Source organism: Sorex araneus, chromosome 3 (assembly GCF_027595985.1).
Source record: "Sorex araneus isolate mSorAra2 chromosome 3, mSorAra2.pri, whole genome shotgun sequence".
Taxonomy (NCBI): domain Eukaryota; kingdom Metazoa; phylum Chordata; class Mammalia; order Eulipotyphla; family Soricidae; genus Sorex; species Sorex araneus.
This window is the reverse complement of record NC_073304.1, coordinates 120,193,703-120,211,829: the sequence shown is the minus strand read 5'-3', so window position 1 is coordinate 120,211,829 and position 18,127 is coordinate 120,193,703. Positions and strand designations below refer to the sequence as shown.

Genomic DNA, 18,127 nt, shown 5'->3' with positions numbered 1-18,127 from the left:
TTCTTAGGCCCGGCCCATTCCTGAGGCAGGGAGCCAGATCGGGTGCTGGGATTCTCCGATAGTTTCAGTGATGGGAAGGAAATGTCAGTGTCCTGGAAGGCTCTGTGTGTGTGTGTGTGTGTGTGTGTGTGTGTGTGTGTGTGTGTGTGTGGTGTGATGTGATGTGTTTATGAGTATTTGTGTGAATGTGTGTGTGTGTAAATGTGAATATATGTGTGTATTTGAATGTGAATGTGAGTGTGCATGTGTGTGTGAATGTGAGTGTGTGAATGTGTATGTGTGTGAGAGAAAGAGACAGAGAGAGACAGAGGGAGAGAGAGAGAGACAGAGAGACAGAGGGAGAAACTACATGAGGAGGGGGCTGTGGGGAAAGATTGAGTACTTTGAAGTTCCTCCCACAAGCGTTTGTGGTTCTCAGACTGGAGGTTATTCAAACTCCCGTGTCCTCTCAAGAGGTTTCCCTCTACTGCCCACCAGAAATGCTCTTTCCGATGAGTCACACAGAGAATTCATATCCGGGTCTTTTCCGTTCCGATGGGATTTTCCTCTCTCCAGGTCGTTCCTCGCCAGCCCGTCTGCCTCTCCCATCAACATACCCAGACCCCGTGTGGCTGTGGACCTACTCCTGGAAAATCATTTTCATTCTCTCTCTGAGCCAGTGAGGTCCTCTTTTGGGCTGAGTGAAGCAGCAGCTGTTTATGAAAACGCTGTTTCCCCGTCCCCACTCCAGTCCGTGAGGTCACACACACAGTGTTTTTAATTTTTGCCAATCTGATAAACTAAGAACAGTCTTTGATTTCAATCTTCATCATACTTTCCCAGATTACTAATGAAGCAGAACATCTTTTGTGTTTATTGACCCTTGCATTTTTCCCTCTTCTCTATCTGCCCATACATGGTTGTCTTTCTAAATTAATCGGCGTACAAAAAAAATAAAATATTCTCTCCACAGGCACTTCATACAGCTGGCACTTTCTCCAAGTTTGTCAGATGTAATATCTTTTTCTCTGACTTCTTTTTTGATGTTAAGTGCTCTCCCGAGGTCCTGGGGGACAGTGACCATTGTTGGAGGTGCCCCAGTGGGGGTGTGGGGCGTGGGGGATGGGACCTAGGGTCTCACATGCCATGTGAGGTGTGTGATCTGGCCCTTGAGCCACATCCTTGGCCTTGATTTTGTGACTTTGGGGATATGTATCTTGTCGCTTAGAAGGCGTGAGTTACCATGTGATCAAATGTCTGCATTTTGTATTTTATGCCACAAGAAGGCGGACACTCCCTACCCCAAGGAATACATCCATCTCCTATGGTTTACTTGGCTTTCTTTTTAAACTAATAGTATTGAATTCAGCTTTCAGCACACTTGGCTGTGCTCATGGATCACTCCAGATGGTATCGGCAGCATCACCTGCAGTGCCAGGGATCAGACCAGGGCTAGCCACACGAGACACGTGCCTTACCCGTGTTATTTCTTTTCACTATTTCCTATGGTTTAAGAAAATGCTTGTATAGTGTTGTCTTTTATGTTTGGTTCTTAAGTTGCCTGGATAATGTTTTGTGAATGGCATGAGGTAGTGAATATAACTATTTTTTTCCCCAATTGGGAATACAGTTCGCCCCACATTTTTTATCGAGGCACCAACTTACTCTTTAAAGGAAGAGCTTCCTTAGACATAGGTCCCCTGTATCTGTAGGTCCATAAGGCAGACATGTGGCTGTCATCCACAGCATGCGTCTGGTTCACCCCTGCGGCTGTCCATCCTCAGAGACCAGTGGGGATCAATGCTGAGCAACTGGCTTTCTCTCCCCAAGCCCTGCCATTGGCCCAGGCCTGGCCAGTTACACCCAATCAGAGCTGGCTCTCTCTCCCCAAGCCCTGCCATTGGCCCAGGCCTGGCCAGTTACATCCAATCAGAGCTCAGCCAGGGCTTTGGCCTGAGCGACACAGATCCTTCACTCTTGGCTGAATTACAGGAGAGACCGGAGACAGCTATGTTGTCACACAGCTCTGGGCTGGAAATAAACGGAAAATGGGGTCCGGAGCGGACGTGCAGACGGGAGCGTTTCCGCCTTGCCTGTGGCTGGCTCAGTTTCAGTTTCGACCACCCAGCACCCCAGGAGTGCTCCCCTAGGAGAGATCCCTGAACTCGGAGCCAGTAGCAAACCCTGAGCACAGCCGGATGTGGCCCCCAAACAAAACAAAACAACTGAAAGTGAAAGCAGCACCGGAAAGAAGCTGACTCTGAGCTTCAGTCCGGACTGATGAGCCCAGTCTCTGCTCACGTGACCCGGGGTGCTTCTTCCCACTGCATCGTCCTGCATTCTTTTCCACTGGTGTTTTTTTTTCCTCTTTCCTGGCTTTTTGGGTCATACTCGGCGATGCACAGGGGTTACTCCTGGCTCTGCACTCAGGAATTACTCCTGGCGGTGCTCGGGGGACCATATGGCATGCTGGGAATCGAACCCGGGTGGGCTGGTCACATGCAAGGCAAACGCCCTACCCGCTGTGCTCTTGCTCCAGCACCCCCCACTGGTGTCTTTGTCTTTTCAAGTTTCTCCAATTTCCTTCCTTCCTTTTTCTCCCCTTCCCCCCTCTCTCTTCATTCACTAATGTTTTCCTGTTGGGTTTTGAGCACAGCCAGTTGTGATCAGGACTTACTCTGGGTCTGTGCTAGGGAAAAGTCAGCAATGCTTTGGGCACTATATATGATGCCGGAGATTCAAACGAGAAGCATGAATTTTTTTGGGGAGGCAAAGTCATTAAAAATTAACCACAACCACAATGCAATTATATCATAAAAGTACCTTTTTTAGGGTCTGGTGAGATAGTACAGAGGACAAGGAACTTGCCTTGCATGAGGCTGACCCTGGTTCTATCCCCAGCATTGATTAAGGTCCCCTGAGCACTGCTGTGGCTAACCCGCCCCCCACCCCCCAAGACTGTTTGTTTGGGGGCCATATCCAGTGATTCTCAGGGCTTTCTCCTGGCTCTGTGCTCAGAAGTGAGCCCTAGAGGGGCTGGAGCGATAGCACAGCTGGTAGGGCGTTTGCTTTGCATGTGGCCAACCCAGGTTTGATTTCCAGCATCCCATATGGTCCCCTGAGCTCCGCCAGGGGTAATTCCTGAGTGCAGAGCCAGGAGTAACCCCTGTGCATTGCCGGGTGTGACCCAAAAAGCAAAAAAAAAAAAAAAAAAAGAAAAAGAAAAAAGAAGAAATGAAGTGAGCCCTGGGGGGTGCTAAGGAGACCGTATGTAGTGCTAGGAATTGAATTGGGCTTGGTACCCTCAAGGCAAGCACCTTAACCCCTGTACTATCTCTTTGGACCTTCCAAAGACCTTTTTCAATCTCTCCAAATCTAGGCGGAAGGATGAATTCTCTGTGAGGGAAGGTGACAGGCCTTTCAATTAGATGCAGCAGAGTCACAGTCCCGTTTTGCTCACCCCCTTCCCCTTCGACTGAGAAGGCCAATGAGGACCGGTCTGCAGAGGACTCTGGGCTCAGTGCTCTCCTGGAGCTGCCGACAAGCACCCCACGGGTACCTCCCAGATCCACCTGGGTGGGTGCTGCTGCCCCCTGGGGGTTCCTGGAGTAGGCTGTTCCATGGGCTCGAGAGAGGGGAGCGAGCACGGGGCTGCCATGTGCCAAAGGGACTCATGCCAATGTCCGCTGATTTTCGTTTCCTCCCTGGGCGTGGGAGCAGATCTGAAGACTGATTAACCTCCAGCCCCTGCAAAGGGGTGTGGGGGCACGGTGTGGGAAGGCCCGGCCGTGTCACTCCGTGTCTAGGTGTGAAGGTTCTAGCTGGTGTGAGGAGGGTGGGAGCACAAGAGTCCTCTCTGGGGAGGAGCCGCAGCCTTCTCAGAGGTCTCCCTCCCTTTGCCCTGCCGAGGTCCCTCCACACTCCCTGCTGCACTGGGGACCGACCCTTGTCCCCGTTGGTGTACTCTGGCTAGGTCGCTCGCTTCTTGGTAGAAATAGAGGCTGGGTCGTGGCTTTATTGTTTCAGGCTTGTTTTTTTCTTTTTTCCAAACTGGGCTGTACTCAGGGCTTACTTCCCTGGGCGCTGGGACCATATGGGGTGCCGGGGATTGAACCTGGGCGACCGCGTGCATGCAAGGCAAGCGCCCTACCTGCTGTGCTATCGCTCTGGGCTCCGGATTGTGGTGCCTTACAAAGGTTTTTCAGGAGGAAAGGTGGCCTGGGCAGGAATGTGTCTTCTGTGAAGGCAGGTGTGTGTGTGTGTGTGGGGGGGGGGGTTGGCAACTGCTCAGGACAGAAGGTGAGCAGCGGGGGTCTTGGAGCCCCTGGCTGCCACCTCCCTGTTGCTTAAGTAAATGGGTCTACTGAGCATCTAACGTGTTCAACCCCCCTAGCCTGCCTCTTCAACTTTAAAATAAAGCCGACAGTGTCCCTCATTGAGGAAGGGCTTGGACCTGGGTCAGGATGCCGGCAGGACAGCAAGGCCACTGTGAATGTTGGTAGGGGCTCTGCGTGGGGGCCGGTCCAGCAGACACCGAGGGAACACTCTGGGGATGCAGAGGGGTGCCCTGGCTGAGCAAGTGGGGGCGAGCCTACCTCGCTCCATGGGGGAGGGGCCCAGGAGAGCTGTATTCTCCCATGGAGACAATGAAGGGACCGGCGATTTTTGGAGATAGTTGGGCACTTAGTGAGAGAAGAAGTTACCAGACTGTCGAAGGCGGCGAACCTTGAACAAGGAAAGCACCGTGTTGCACTCAGAGACGCAGCGGGCTCCCTGCACACGCCGAGAGGACCAGAGAGAAGCTGCCCAGTGTTCCTGCCGCCTGCGCGGGCCGTCCACATGCTCTGCTCCCTAAGCGCATCCGCGTGGTCTGTGTGATCTTCGACGGGCTCGGAAGCAGATGGGGCTCTTGGCACTGGGTCACCTAATTCCCTGCCATTGCTTTTCCCTGTGAATTGGTTCCGCAAATCACATTTTTGTTTTGTTTTTGAAATCACGAGCAGATGTTTGTGTTTACACGGCTGGCTCTGGCTTCAACACAGCCGTGTTCTCTCTCCTCTGCCCAGCTTGCTCTGGAAGGGGTGAGGAAGGAGGTTGCAGCCTAACCCCACCCCAGGTGCCTCTGCAACTGGTGGCTCCCTGGGCAGGGCAGGGAGTGGCCGCTCACCATGGCATTGGGCAGCTACCTCCTGTCTACCCGGGAGAGGGCCGGTGACTGAGGCAAGGGTGTGAGTGGGCCAGCGTGATGCCCGGCACGGAGAGACGCTCCGTCAGCCCTTCTGCCTCTTGTCCTCCAAGCTTCCGACATCTCCAGCCCAGCAGGTCTGAGTGTAGGGTGGGCGCTGCGGAGTGTGTCCCAGGGATGGGGTCAGCTGAGCCCCTTGGTCTACCCCCTAGAGTGCTCTGTACAGCGCAGGGTCGTTCCCCAAGGCTGAGGGGACAGAGCGTGAGAATGCCACAGGCTAAGAACCTTCCAGGGAAGGTGGGTGAGAGAGAAGGGGCTCCCCTGAGCCTCCTCTGTCCTGGCCGGGAGGAGAAGGGAGATTTAGGGCAATGGGGCAGGCCAAGGGAAGGCCGACTGGGGGCCTGGGATCAGGAGGGGAGCAGGAGGACCCATACCTGGCCACTGGCAGCAGGACCCTTGGCTAGCATCTCTCCCATTACTAAGCCATGGCAACACGGGATCTCTTGCAGCATTCCTGTCCATAAAATGGGGTCGTAGGAAAAGCAAAGGAAGGAATGCCTGCTGACGTGGCGCCTAGGAGAGGCAGGTGGTGGGGAAACACCCCCATGTCCGCCCGCCTTGGGCGTCCTCTGCGTGTCTGGGCCAGCACTGAGGGCAGCAGGGCTGAGTCGGCCCCGCTGAAGCCCTTCCTCCAAACGTCCGGCTCCCATGCAGTGGGTCTCACTCTGGAGGTGAGGAGGGAGGGTCGCCTTTCTGTAGGGGCAGGCGGCTCCCCTGCAGGGCCTGGAGGGAGGAGGGAGCAGAGGCAGCCTCTGTCCCTGCCCAGTTCTCTGTCAGGATCCTGCACTGGGGCCCAACAAAAGTTGTCAGTGGACTTTTCTTCCGGGTCATCCTTGGTGGGAACACTGAAGACACCAGGTTCTTGCCACAACGGCTCATGGTCCGACGGAGGAGGGAGCACTCGGCAACTAACTTCCTTCCCTCAATCCTTCCTTCCTTCCTTCCTTCCTTCCTTCCTTCCTTCCTTCCTTCCTTCCTTCCTTCCTTCCTTCCTTCCTTCCTTCCTTCCTTCCTTCCTTCCTAACTCCCTCCCTCCTTCCCTCCATCCCTCTCTTCCTCCCTCCCTCCCTCCCTCCCTTTCTCCCTTCCTTCCTTCCTCCCTCCCTCCCTCCCTCCTTCCTTCCCTTCCTCCTTCCTTCCTTCCTTCCTTCCTTCCTTCCTTCCTTCCTTCCTTCCTTCCTTCCTTCCTTCCTTCCTTCCTTCCTTCCTTCCTTCCCTCCTTCCTTCCTTCCTTCCCTCCTTGCCTCCCTCTTTCCCTCCTTCCTTCCTCCCTTCTTTCCTAACTTCCTTCCTTCCCTCTTTTCTTCCCTCCTTCCCTCCATCCTCCCTCTCTCCCGCCTCAATCTTTGGTCATCTCTGTGCTATGTTCTGTCTCAACTAGTTTGTCTGTTCTGGGGACTTCACGACATTGGTATCCGACAGGATCCGTCTTTGGTGACCAACTGCTCTCACTAATGCTTAGGGTGCTCAGTGCTGCCGGAGCCCCGTCCTTTCCTGGCTGATACTCCATGGGATGCACATGTGGGCCTGCTTGCCAGTTACTCCCCTGTGGCCTCCGTGTACTGTGTGAGCACTGGGCACTCGGTCTGTCTGAGCCGCCTGCCCTTAGACACGCCCCGCAGTGCAAGTGCCAGGTTCTGCGCTAGCCCCACGTCCAAGTCTAAACACAGCCTTGCTGTGCCCATAGCTCGCCGCTGGCTCTGGGCCCACTGTGCCTGGACGTTCCTGTGCCCTGTCAGACCCAAGCAGCTCTCCGGCATCAGGACACAACCCTCATGCTCTTGACCCGGCATCTCCTCGTGCTCCCAGGCTCTGAGGGCCCCGCCCTGCCCAGCCCTGACCCTCGCCCGGGACCCCGTGGAGCTCTGGCCCCTTGCCTGCTCTGCTGCACAGGTCACTGCACTGCCCCGTCCCCAGGGCCCTGAGACTAGGCCCAGCACACAAGGCAGGGCGGGGCGGAGAGAAAAGAAAGCAACGGGGGGCCCAATGCTGGCCCTGGACAGTGGTTCCAAAGTAACTATTGATCCAAGCGATTGACCTGGGGGGGTGTCGGGGTCCTTGGGAGAGGGAGGTGGGTACACGGTGGTGGATGTGGTGCTAGGTTATATGCCGGAGGAAGTGTTATTAACAGTATCGTAAGCCACAGTATCTCAGTCAGTTGAAACACGGTAAGAGCCACTTCAGGGGGCCTGTCTTATTATTTGTTGAGGCAGGTGGCATGGGAGACAGGCCCCCGAGAGCAGCCCTCTACAGTGGGTGCCCTGGGCCCGTGGGGGCACCCACATCAGGAGTGACACTGGAGAGACATTGGCACTCTGGCAGAGGGTGCAGGCCCAGGGGAGAGCTAGGGGTGAGTGCACCCACCTGAGAGGGCACGTGGGCGCCTTTACACACGGCTGTCCGGGGGGAGAGGGCGCGAGGCCATAAGTGGGCGAGAAAAGGTATTCGTGATCCCCTGCATGTGGAGGCGAAGAGCGGGTGTGGCGGTGGGTCGCCCTCCGGCACGCCTGCTTGGAAAGATCTTGGCATGCTGTGGTCACGTGTGTGCCACATGCCGTGGGAGCGGGACAGACGTGGTGGCAACTGTGACCCCCACTGAGTCACAGCCTCCTGCGTGGCAGGCCCGAGGGCCAAGTCCCCAGGCCTACCCGTCCCAGCTACTGGAACAGAGCGTGGAGGAAGACAGGGCTCTTTCCCAGCCTCGCGCCTGACCCTCCGGCCACACACTCTGGGTGTCCCGGGAGAGAGGCTTGTGTCCTGCCTGCTGGCTGACGCCATTGTCATCCTCAGAGGACGACAGCTGCCTCACGCTCTCACGGGGAGTGGCCGCAGTGGGGACCCTCCCGTTCTCCCCCGAAGCTCAGCTGCTCTGTCAGCGCCTCTGGGTGGGCGTCTGGCCCCGCAGGAGACACGGACCATGGTGCAGGATTGCTCCCCAGCATGGGGAAGGCTCATGGCCACGCACACTGGGTAGACCTGGGGTGCGGGCCTGTGGGTCCCGGCCTTGCTCCCGGAGTGCCAGGAAGCAGACAGTGCAATCAGGGCCCAGGTCGGGGAGCAGAAGTCATGGTGGCACCACCTGCGTTACAAGCAGGGACCCTGGCTGGCGAGGTGCGTGTGGGACTGCCACATGCTAGCGAGGGGACAGCAAGAGGTGTCTGGCAGGTGTGTGTCGAGTGCGGCCGTCACTTCCTTGATCTGCCCGCCTGTCCCTCTGCTTAGCTGTGTGTGTGTGTGTGTGTGTGCACGCACATGTGTGTATATGCATGCACATGCATGTATGGGTATTGTGCATGCCTGTATATGTATGTGTGTGTGTGTGTGTGTGTGTGTGTGTGTGTGTGTGTGTGTGTGAGACTTCCCCAGAGGTGTGCCTTGAGGTGGGGATTTGCGAATAGATCATTTACTTGGGGGATGACTCCAGAAACTTCCGGCAGAGGTGCGGGGAGTTGAGCCGGGAGCACTGTCTGGCTCCTGGAACTACCGTGGCTGACGGGAGTCTGGGAGCCGAGCTCAGGGCTCCCGTCTTGTTCCTCCAAAGCTGGACTGTTGCCACCCCCTGGGTCTGATCTCAGAGCCGGGCCCCCAGACCCAGCGTGTCTGCGTGAGGCAGCGAGGGTGAGTGGGTCCAGCTGAGTCCCCTGGGCCGAATGTCACCCACTCCCTGTCTCTTCCGCCACGTCCCCCTCCATCCTCACATCAGAAGCACGGGCTCTGCTGGGCTCTGGCCAGGGACCTGGCTCACAGGAGGTTCCCAGGAACCAGCTGTCAGTGGGCGGCGGGGGGTGGGGGGAAGGATCCTGCCTTTCTGTGCCCCGTGCCTTGCAGGGGACGGAGGAGGGAGAGCCAAGGAGAGCCGAGAGCTGGCTCCAAGGACAGGGCCGGTTGTGGTGGGACGGCCAGCTGGAGAGGCCGGGGGAGCACGGTGGAAGCCGTCAGGGGGATGAGACAGTGCCACCAATCAGGGCTGTCGTTGCTGGCGGTATGTGCACATCTGGATGAAATCAGTGGGACAAGAATTCACGTCCATGGGGCTGGAGCGATGGCACAGTGGGTAGGGCGTTTGCCTTGCATGTGGCCAACCCGGGTTCGATTCCCAGCATCCCATATGGTCACCCAAGCACCACTAGGAGTAATTCCTGAGTGCAGAGCCAGGAGTGACCCCTGTGCATCGCCGGGTGTGACCCAAAAAGGAAAAAAAAAAAGAACTCACGCCCACAGGGTGCTGATGGGCGGGCCCAGACCCACCCACAGCTGTGATGGCTCAGGTCTGTGTGGGGCACTGACCGCAGAGCCTGGGGGTGCCTGATAAGCACCTTCTGTGGCACCTCCTCCTCCAGTCACCCATCTGCACTAAGTCCCTAAGCGCCAATCCTGCTGTTGGCCTCAGCTTCTGAAGGGCCCCTGAGCCTGGGGGCGGGGGCGCCCGGGGGCAGACCCAGCCTCACTGCTTCCTAGTTACAGGGGACGCGGGGACGTCAGAACCGGGCATGGCAGCTTCTGGGGTAGGTGGTATCACTCCCATGAGCGGCAGAGCGGGGTGGTGCCCTCCGGCTCCTCGAGGGCGGCTCTGGCTCCCTTTGGGATGCCTGAGAAAATGCCCCAGGCCAGGCTGAGAAACAGCCGCGCCAGTCGCTCTCTCACAGTCCCGAGGCTGGCGTGTGGGAGTGTGCGGCCGAGGTGCTGGGTGTCTCCCTGGCGGCGCCCTTGGCTGCGTCCTGCCCCGGGAAGGACACTGACCCTCTTCATGGCCTTGCTTCCTAAGGCCCCCCTCCAGTTCCAGGCTTAGCGGAATGTGGCAGTGGGGGGCTGAGTAGCAGAAGCCCCATTGCCGGCGGCCAGCGGCAGAGCAGGCTGTGCTGCGGAGAGGAGGGGCCGGAGGAGCCTGGGGGGCAGCTAGTGTCTTGGCGTCTCAGCCTGAGGGACGGCAGCGGGCCCTACGCAGGGAGGGGACATGGCAGACAGAGCCCCGGCACGGGCCTCGGGAGGAGGTGGGAGATGGGCAGCCCCAGGTCAGGCCCGAGGGACACTGAGGGCAGGAAGGCCTGGCTCTGCTCTGCCCTTCTCCTGCACCCCCGACTACGAGCAAGAACATGGGGGCAGCCGATGCTCTCGGGGCAGGGGAGTGGGGTCGAGGGGCCTCATGTTCATATGGGGTAGAAACCAAAGTGTCCTTTTTTTTTTTTGGGGGGGGGTCACACCCAGCAATGCACAGGGCTGACTCTGGCTCTGCACTCAGGAATTACTCCTGGCGGTGCTCAGGGGACCCTATGGGATGCTGGGAATCAAACCCGGGTCGGCCAAGTGCAAGCAAATGCCCTACCCGCTGTGCTCCAGCCCCCAAAGTGTCCTGCTGGCTTGGGGTGAGGACTCAGCACTGGCCAGCCCCTCCTTCTGCTTCCCCCAGGAAGCCTTCCGTTCTCCTGTCTCTCGAAGCTTTCCTAGGCATGGAGGCCTCGCCCCGCCACTGTGAGCCTCTGCTCAGTCTTCCTCCCACCCCGTTTCCAGCTGTGCCTCCAGCCGGGTTTCCAGAGGCCTTTCCGAGTCTGTGCACGAGGCCCACGGTCCCCCAGCAGGCAGCCCCGAGAAGGGGGTCAGACAAAGAAGCCCTTAGGGGGAAACCAAGGCTTAAGGAGCTGAGGGAGGACCCCTCCATGTGACTCCCAGACCCATCCCAGAGCCAGCCGGGCCCTACCCGCTCGCCCCTCCCCAGGGCGCCGGTCCACACATGTGTTTGTGCTCGGGAAGCCCAGCTGTCCTGTGGGAAGCTGCAAGGCTTCCCAGTGCTTGTTTGCATGCGGGGCGGGAGAGGACACTTGGAAGAAATGTGGTTTCAACTCGGCCTTTAGGGCATGCCGGGCCTCGGTGCCCACGCGGGCATGCGGGGTCAGTGCACTGCAGCTGCCGGGCTACTGGCCGGGGGAGCTCCACGGGCCTCGAGGCCTTACATGTGGGGCGTTTCAAACCGGTGGGAGCCCCTCCAGAGGCGAATGCGCACAGCCGCAGCCCCTGCACCTATGAGACTGCTGGCCTGTGCCTCGCTGTGGAGCAAAGGTTTCACCTCACAGCAGGACCCCAGGAGCAGGGGGCGGATGCCAAGGCCAGGAGCCCGGGCACTCCCTCCCTGGAGCCTCTGCTGCTTCTGTCGGTCTCGGGTGGGGTGGAAGAAAAACAGATCGCTCCGAACGAACAGCCACCTGCACACACGTTCTCCAGTTGGTGCCTCCGGCGGGTGGTTTTCACCAAGGAGAGGACTGGTGACAGCCACGGGCCGGTTAGGATTTCTGTCACTTTCAGAAGTGAGAGCCCCGGATGCCCTGGGCTCGTGCTCCTGCGTGAGGCTGTAACCCAGCACCCAGGCCCCGTCAGCTGGGACGCGAGCTCCCTCCCTCACCCAGGCCCCACCCGCCCCTCTTCACCCAACAGGACCCGCAGGGCCGTTGCTGTTCCTCATGGGGTTTGCGTTGCTGTTTCTCAAATCCAAGAGTGAGGAGGAAGAGGGAAATAGTTTAGGTCCCCACATTTCCAACAAAAGAAAAAAAAAATCAAACAAAAACAACACGAAGCACAGTTTATTGACATCATCTGTACGCCCAGGGCAGGGGGAGCCTCACGGCCTTCTGTCTCGGCTCGTTTATGTAGAAATTTATCTTAGGGGCTGTGCTTGGTCCATCATCCACCACCACCACCACCACCTGTGTCATCCTGTGTGAGTCCTCTTGCTCTGCTGTGTGGACCTAGGCGAAAACAGCCCTTGCCTCATGGTGGCTAAGGAGGCAGGGCCAACACAGCGGCTGTAGCAGAGGGGGCCGGAGCTGCGAGGAGAAAGAAGCATCTTCCAAGCTAGGAGGCACAAAGGAGGAAGGTGTGTGTGTGTGTGTGTGTGTGTGTGTGTGTGTGTGTGTGTGTGTATTTGATGTTCCCCATACCTGGTGGTGCTCGGGGAGGACTCCTGGCGGGAATCGGGGGGACCACGTAGGATACCGAGGATCCAACCCAGGTTGGCTGTGTGCAAGGCAAGCGGCCTCCCCGCTGTACTGTGGCTCCGGGCCCAGGAGGAAGGTTTTCCAGGACAGCTGGGTGGGGCCAGGGTCTGGCCTCTGCGGGAGTTCAGGTGGTCAGCAAGGGAGTCTCAGCTGGTCCGTGGGTCATTGGCAGAGAAAAAGTAAAGTCCGCCTTGCACATATCTAGCGGGGCTAGGGAGAGGCCCGGACGGTCTCTGAGGCGCCTCTGGCTGGGCTCGCGGGTTCTCACCACACCGCCCCACTCCGGTTTCCTGGAGGCTCCCCCAGAAGCCCGTGCGGGGTGTAGTCCATGCAGGTGTCCCCCGACAGGTGGGGCAAGCACTTGGCCTCGAAGGAGAAATGCAGCTGGCCGTGGGACAGTGGGCAGGACACCTTGTGGAAGCCCGACACGGCAGGGTGGTCACAGGTGCCCAGGAGGTCGTCGTCCCAGCCCCGGTCGGCGTCCCACACCTGGACCCTCAGGGGCCCTCCCGTGGCCAGCAGCACATCCCCGAAGTCCAGCTTTATGGCCCAGCTGGGGTTGTTGTTGTCCCTCACGGTGTCTGTCCTCTTCTCGTGGCCCCCGAAGAAGACCTTCAGGTAGGCGTCGGTGGCCGTGATCGAGTCCCCATACAGGCCGTGGGCCCGGAAGTGCATGACCACCAGATGGGCCATGGCCCGCTGCCGGGGACAGCAGTCCTGGCTGGTGACTCTGGAGGCCTGGCACAGGCACTGGCACTCGTCCAGCGGGCTCTTATGCTGCCCCGGTGGGCAGGGCCTGCTGCAGTCCCTCCAGCGTGCCTTGCCCGCGATGTAGCTGCCCAGGGCTGCCCTCAGCACCTCCCGCCGCGGGTCTGTGCGCCTCAGGAGCACGTGCAGCGGCTCCAGGGTGAAGTCCAGCAGGCCGGGGCTGTGCTTCAGCGAGGCCACCCAGGCCGAAAAGTGCTCAGCGCTCGCCTCCTTCCCGAACAGCAGGTCGTGCCCGCTGCTGTAGTTGCCACCCACCACTTCGGTGTAACGCTCCCGGTAGGTCTGGTGGAAGGAGGTCTCCATCTTGTGCTGCTTCTTCTTCTCCTCGCAGGCCTTGTATGCCGATGTGGCACTGACGACTCTGCCGATGCTCACCTCAGCCTCCACCTCCAGGCAGTCCGCCACCTCATCTGCCGTGAGCCCGTTCAGGGTTATCTGACAGGTGCGCATGGCCGTGAGGGCCGAGGTCCGGCCGCCCAGTTCCATGGACTTGATGAAGTGGGTGCCGAAGCTGGAGATGAACCGCACGTAGTCGGGCTCGCTGGAGGCGTTGAAGTAGGGGGGCAGTGCCCGGAGGGCCTTCTTGAAATCGGGTTTCAGGGGCGGGTCCTGCACCAGGCGAGAGCTGGAGGGACAGAGCCATCGGGTGAGCCCTCTCGGTGGGCAGGACTGAAAGCCGGCCAGACTCTGAGCTTATCAGACAGGGGCTGAGGGACAGGGGTCTGGAAATGATACTGGGTCACGGCAGCGAGAGGACTCAGGTAGCCTGGCTCCGAAGGCGGGTCTGGGGCCCCTTGGGGGTCTTAGAGAGATCATTTCCTTTTCCCTTTTTTTTTTTTTTTTTTGCTTTTTGGGTCACACCCGGTGATGCACAGGGCTTACTCCTAGTTCTGCACTCAGGAATTACTCCTGGCGGTGCTCGGGGGACCATATGGGATGCTGGGAATCGAACCCGGGTCAGCCACATGCAAAGCAAACGCCCTCCCCGCTGTGCTATTTCTCCAGGCCCTCCCTTTTCCTTTTCTAATGGGTTTCTTCCTGTCTTATTTACTTATTGTTGCATTCAAAATTAGTTATTTATTTTGGGGGTATTTGGGCTATACCCAGCAGTGCTCAGAGGCTCTTCCTGGCTCTGGAGTGAGCCCTGGCCATGGTCAGGGAACATATGTGACACTGGGGATTCAAACCTAGGTCATAGCCAGTAAGGTCCCACGCAGGGCAGGCTCTGCGCCTCCTGCACATCTCTCCAGTCCCTCCTTTTCTTTCCTTTCTTTTTTTTTTTGGTGGGGGCACACCCAATGATGCACTTAGGGATCACTCCTAGGTGATCCCTCCTCTCAGGGTGCTCAGAGGACCGTATGGGATGCCAGGGGTCGAACCTGGCTTGGCTACATGCAAGGTCAGTGCCCTGCCCACTGTTCTATCACTCCAGCCCCTCCGTTTTCTTTTCTAATTATTAAAATGTTGGGGCAGCTGGAGAGAGACTCCAGCAGGAAGGCCACTTGCCTATGTGGGGGTGACCCTGCTTTGATCTCTGGTACCACAAAGGGTTCCCTGAGCCTAGCCAGGAGTGAGTACCGAGTCAGGGGTAAGCCCTGGTCACCACCGGCTGTGACCAAAAACAAACAAACCCAAAGATCACAACAACCCCCCCCCCCCCCCCCCCCCCCCCCCCCCCCCCCCCGCCCCAAGCCTGAAACAAAGAGCAAGCTCCGGAGGACGCTGGCCCTGAGGCTCCAGCTCCTAGCCCGGGACTGGGCCCCCCCACAGTGCTCCCAGCTGCCCTGGCCAGACAGGCAGGAGGTCCCCGGGTCACTGGGTGTAGAGCGGCCTCCCACTGCAGGATGTGCTGTGTGTGGCTTGGTTCGCGGAGACCATGCATTTTTTGGCGTAAGGGGCCCAGGACTGGGGGTGGTGGGGGTGGGGAGGATAGGTACATCGAGGCCCGGGGTCTCTGCCCTCTCCAGGAAGGGGCAAACAGGAGGAGCGGTGCCCGGGGAAAGGGCGTGTGTGGACCCACTGGGGCTGCTGCTCCCCTCCACCTGGCTCGCCCCTTGGGGTGCTCTGCGGAGGGGGACACAGGACACCGCCCTGGTGTGCCAGGAGGGGGCTCGGCTTCCTCCAGCTCCGTCTCCTCTTAGGGCGCACACCAGTCTCCTCCCCGTCTCTGTGCTGGCCGGGACTCACCTGTACAAGTGACACACACTGCACCTGGTCGCGGCTGAACCGGTACTGATCCTGGTGGTTCTTGGCGGCGGCGAAGTTCGCGGCCGGGGAGTGCGAGCCGGCCATGCTGACGCGCGCTTGGCCGCGGTGGGGCGGGCTCACCTCCAGCCCGGCCTTCCAGTCGTTCCGGATGCTGCTGGCCGCGTCCCGGGCCACGTCCTCCGTGTAGCGCAGCGCGGCCTGGCCCACCCGGCGCTGGCAGCCGGCGTGCCGCGCGCGCCAGTCGGTGAGCGCCAGGGGCAGGCGCTGCGGCGCGCCCCCCTGCAGCGCGTTGCGGCACAGCGTGCACGTGCCGTCGGGCCGCAGGAACGGCTGCGTGTCCACGGGGAAGGAGCCCGAGCGCTTCAGGCTCGTCACGTCCACGCCCTCCCCGGCCAGCCACGAGCCGGGCACGAAGGCCCGGTGGCGCCGGCACTCGGAGCGCGTGGCCGTGAAGCAGGGCGCGGGCGCGGGCGCGGGCAGCAATAGCAGGAGGAAGGCCCCTGGGAGCAGCGCGCGCGTGGCCATGGGGCTGACCGGGCTGGGGTCCGGGCCCTCGAGAGCGTCGTCCGTCTGTCTGTTCGTCCTCCGTCCGGGGGCAGAGCGGTGGAGGGTGGCGGGCTCCTCTGTTTCACCGTGGGCGCCTGGGACGCAAGCAGCGGGAGGCAGGGGGACTTAGGTCGCGGGTGGCCAGCGCCGGAGGGGCCGGGAGGGGCTCGGGAAGGGGCAGCGAAGGGCCCAGGGACACGCGGCGTAGGGGAGGCTGCCCTTCCCCGAGTTTGTGGGTCCCAGCCCCAGCTGGGGGGCAGGGGGGAGGGTGAGATTTGGAAGGGCCTGGGGGCTCTAGAAAAAACTGGATTTTGAGAGACAGGTGCCAGGTGCGGAGGGGGGGAGGGGAGGTTGGGTCCCAGCAAAGGTAGTGTGCCGGCACCACCCCGTTCTCCGAGCCTCCCGAAGCACCCCAGTCCGAGTCCTAGAATGAAACTGCTCTTGGGGCCTGGAGAGAGTACAGGGGTGAAGGTCCCGGTTCAACCCCCTGGGTCCTGTGGTCCCGGAGCACTGCTGGGGGGAACTCCCCCAACCAGAGCAGAGCTGGGATGTCCCCCACCAGGCCTCAAACCTCAACCTCCTCTCAACCTCAACAGAGCAATCCCCCTGTCCCCCAAACTCTCTGCTTTGTGAAGTCCTGGCAGTGTGTGTGAGCTACTGAGGACTGAATCTGGGGGGGAAGGGCACACCCAACTTACTCCTGGCTTACTCCGGGTGGACTTTGGGGACTGTGAAGGGTGCCGGGGACTGCCCAGGGATAGCCTGTGCAAGGCAAACGCCCTACCTGCTGTACTATGACCAACTATTAGGCCTTTTTGTGGAGGGATTTGGGTCTCACGAAATCCCAAGTGTCGTAACCCCGTACTAAGTCTTGCCGTCCCCATCACTTCTGTACCCAGCATCAGCCAGCAATTTGTTTCTCCTCCAGGTGTTCCCAGGTGTCCTCCAAGTTACGGATGACCCGGGTCCCCTCTGTCCACACTGAGCCTCCTGCCTCCTGCCCCCGCAGGGTCTCTGAGAAGTGGGGGTGACTCCTGTGCCTCTCCCAGCGCAGGAACCAACCCCAGAGGGGGAGATGGGAGAGAGGAGTCTCTCAGAAGCGGTCAACCGTCTCTCCCCAGCGGCCAGTAAGGTCCATCCTTGCCCTCTCGTCCTCTCATCCCGTCCCTGGGAGCCCTCACTGCCCACGTCTGCAGGTGCTGGAGCCTGGAGCCGCCAACCTCTTGACTTGGTGTCTGAGGAAGAGGCCGCACCCTGAGTTAGACGTGAGCGTGTCGGCCTCTGTGCCACTTCCTGCCCCTAAGGCTCTTCCCTCGGAGTAGCAGCTGCTCTGTGCTCTCTCGCACCCGCGGCCTGGCACCTCCCTACCTGGGTCTGGAGCTGCGCTGCTCCTACACCGCCATCCTGGTCCCCGACGGCTCCTGAGATGGAGGTCGGCCTCCAGACAGGCTCACCACACAGCACACAGCGTAGGGCCACCGTTTATCACTCTTCTGCTTCCTGCCCCGCCCCTCCAGCTGTGGTCACAGGTCCCCTTCACTCCCCGCCCTCCCACTGGCACCCACCCAGTCCCCAACCCCTCATCCGGTGCTGCTGACAGGCCTCAGGAGGCAGGCCGTGAATGCCAGTCACAACCCCCAAGCAGAGCAACCTGGGCCCTGGGGGACCCAACAGGTAAGGCCCAGGCAGGCAGGGCCCAAGGCCAGGTCCTGCCAGCAGGGGGCGGTCTTCCTGTCTGGACTCATTGCCCGACAGGGCCTTAGGGGCAGAGTCGAGATGGGGGGGACACATAAGCTTCTTTGGCCTCTCTGTGCCTCAGCTTCCTTCTTTCTTTCTTTCTTTCTTTCTTTCTTTCTTTCTTTCTTTCTTTCTTTCTTTCTTTCTTTCTTTCTTTCTTTCTTTCTTTCTTTCTTTCTTTCTTTCTTTCTTTCTTTCTTTCTTTCTCTTTCTTTCCTTCTTTTTTCTTTCTCTCTTTCTCTCTCTTTTCTTTCTCTCTCTCTTTCTCTCTTTCTTTTGTTCTTTCTTTCTTTTTTTTTTTGCTTTTTGGGTCACACCCAGCGATGCTCAGGGGTTACTCCTGGCTTTGCAACTCAGGAATTACTCCTGGCGGTGCTCAGGGGACCATATGGGATGCTGGAAATTGAACCTGGTTCTGCCACGTTCAAGGCAAATGCCCTACCTGCTGTGCTATTGCTCCAGGCCCCCATTTTTTTTCTTTCTTCTTCTGTGCCTCAGTTTCCATATTGAAAAGTGCGTCTTCATTTTCAGTGTGGACGCCAACGGCTGTGATGATTCACTGGGTCTGAATCTGTGGTTTAGGGGCTGTTTAGACGTGACCCCTCAGCGGTGAGGAGAAATATTCACATCGCTCAAACCTCCTTGCCCACTTCCTGCC

The 18,127-nt window shown here is 59.2% G+C and overlaps 1 protein-coding gene across 2 annotated transcripts; it reads right to left on the bottom strand.

Moving 5' to 3' along the window:
* Positions 1 to 12,173: 12,173 nt before the first annotated feature.
* Positions 12,174 to 15,711, bottom strand: PRF1 (perforin 1). 2 transcript variants are annotated; one of them, XM_055133201.1, is made up of 2 exons: positions 15,166 to 15,711; positions 12,174 to 13,587 (listed from the first exon to the last, which is right to left on the bottom strand). In XM_055133201.1, exons 1-2 carry the CDS (start codon positions 15,709 to 15,711, stop codon positions 12,475 to 12,477), a joined length of 1,659 nt encoding a protein of 552 aa, XP_054989176.1. In that variant the 3' UTR covers positions 12,174 to 12,474. The 2 variants fall into 2 exon arrangements, with proteins under 2 accessions (XP_054989176.1, XP_054989174.1); XM_055133199.1 differs by having other exon boundaries at positions 12,174 to 13,603; positions 15,179 to 15,711.
* Positions 15,712 to 18,127: the final 2,416 nt, after the last annotated feature.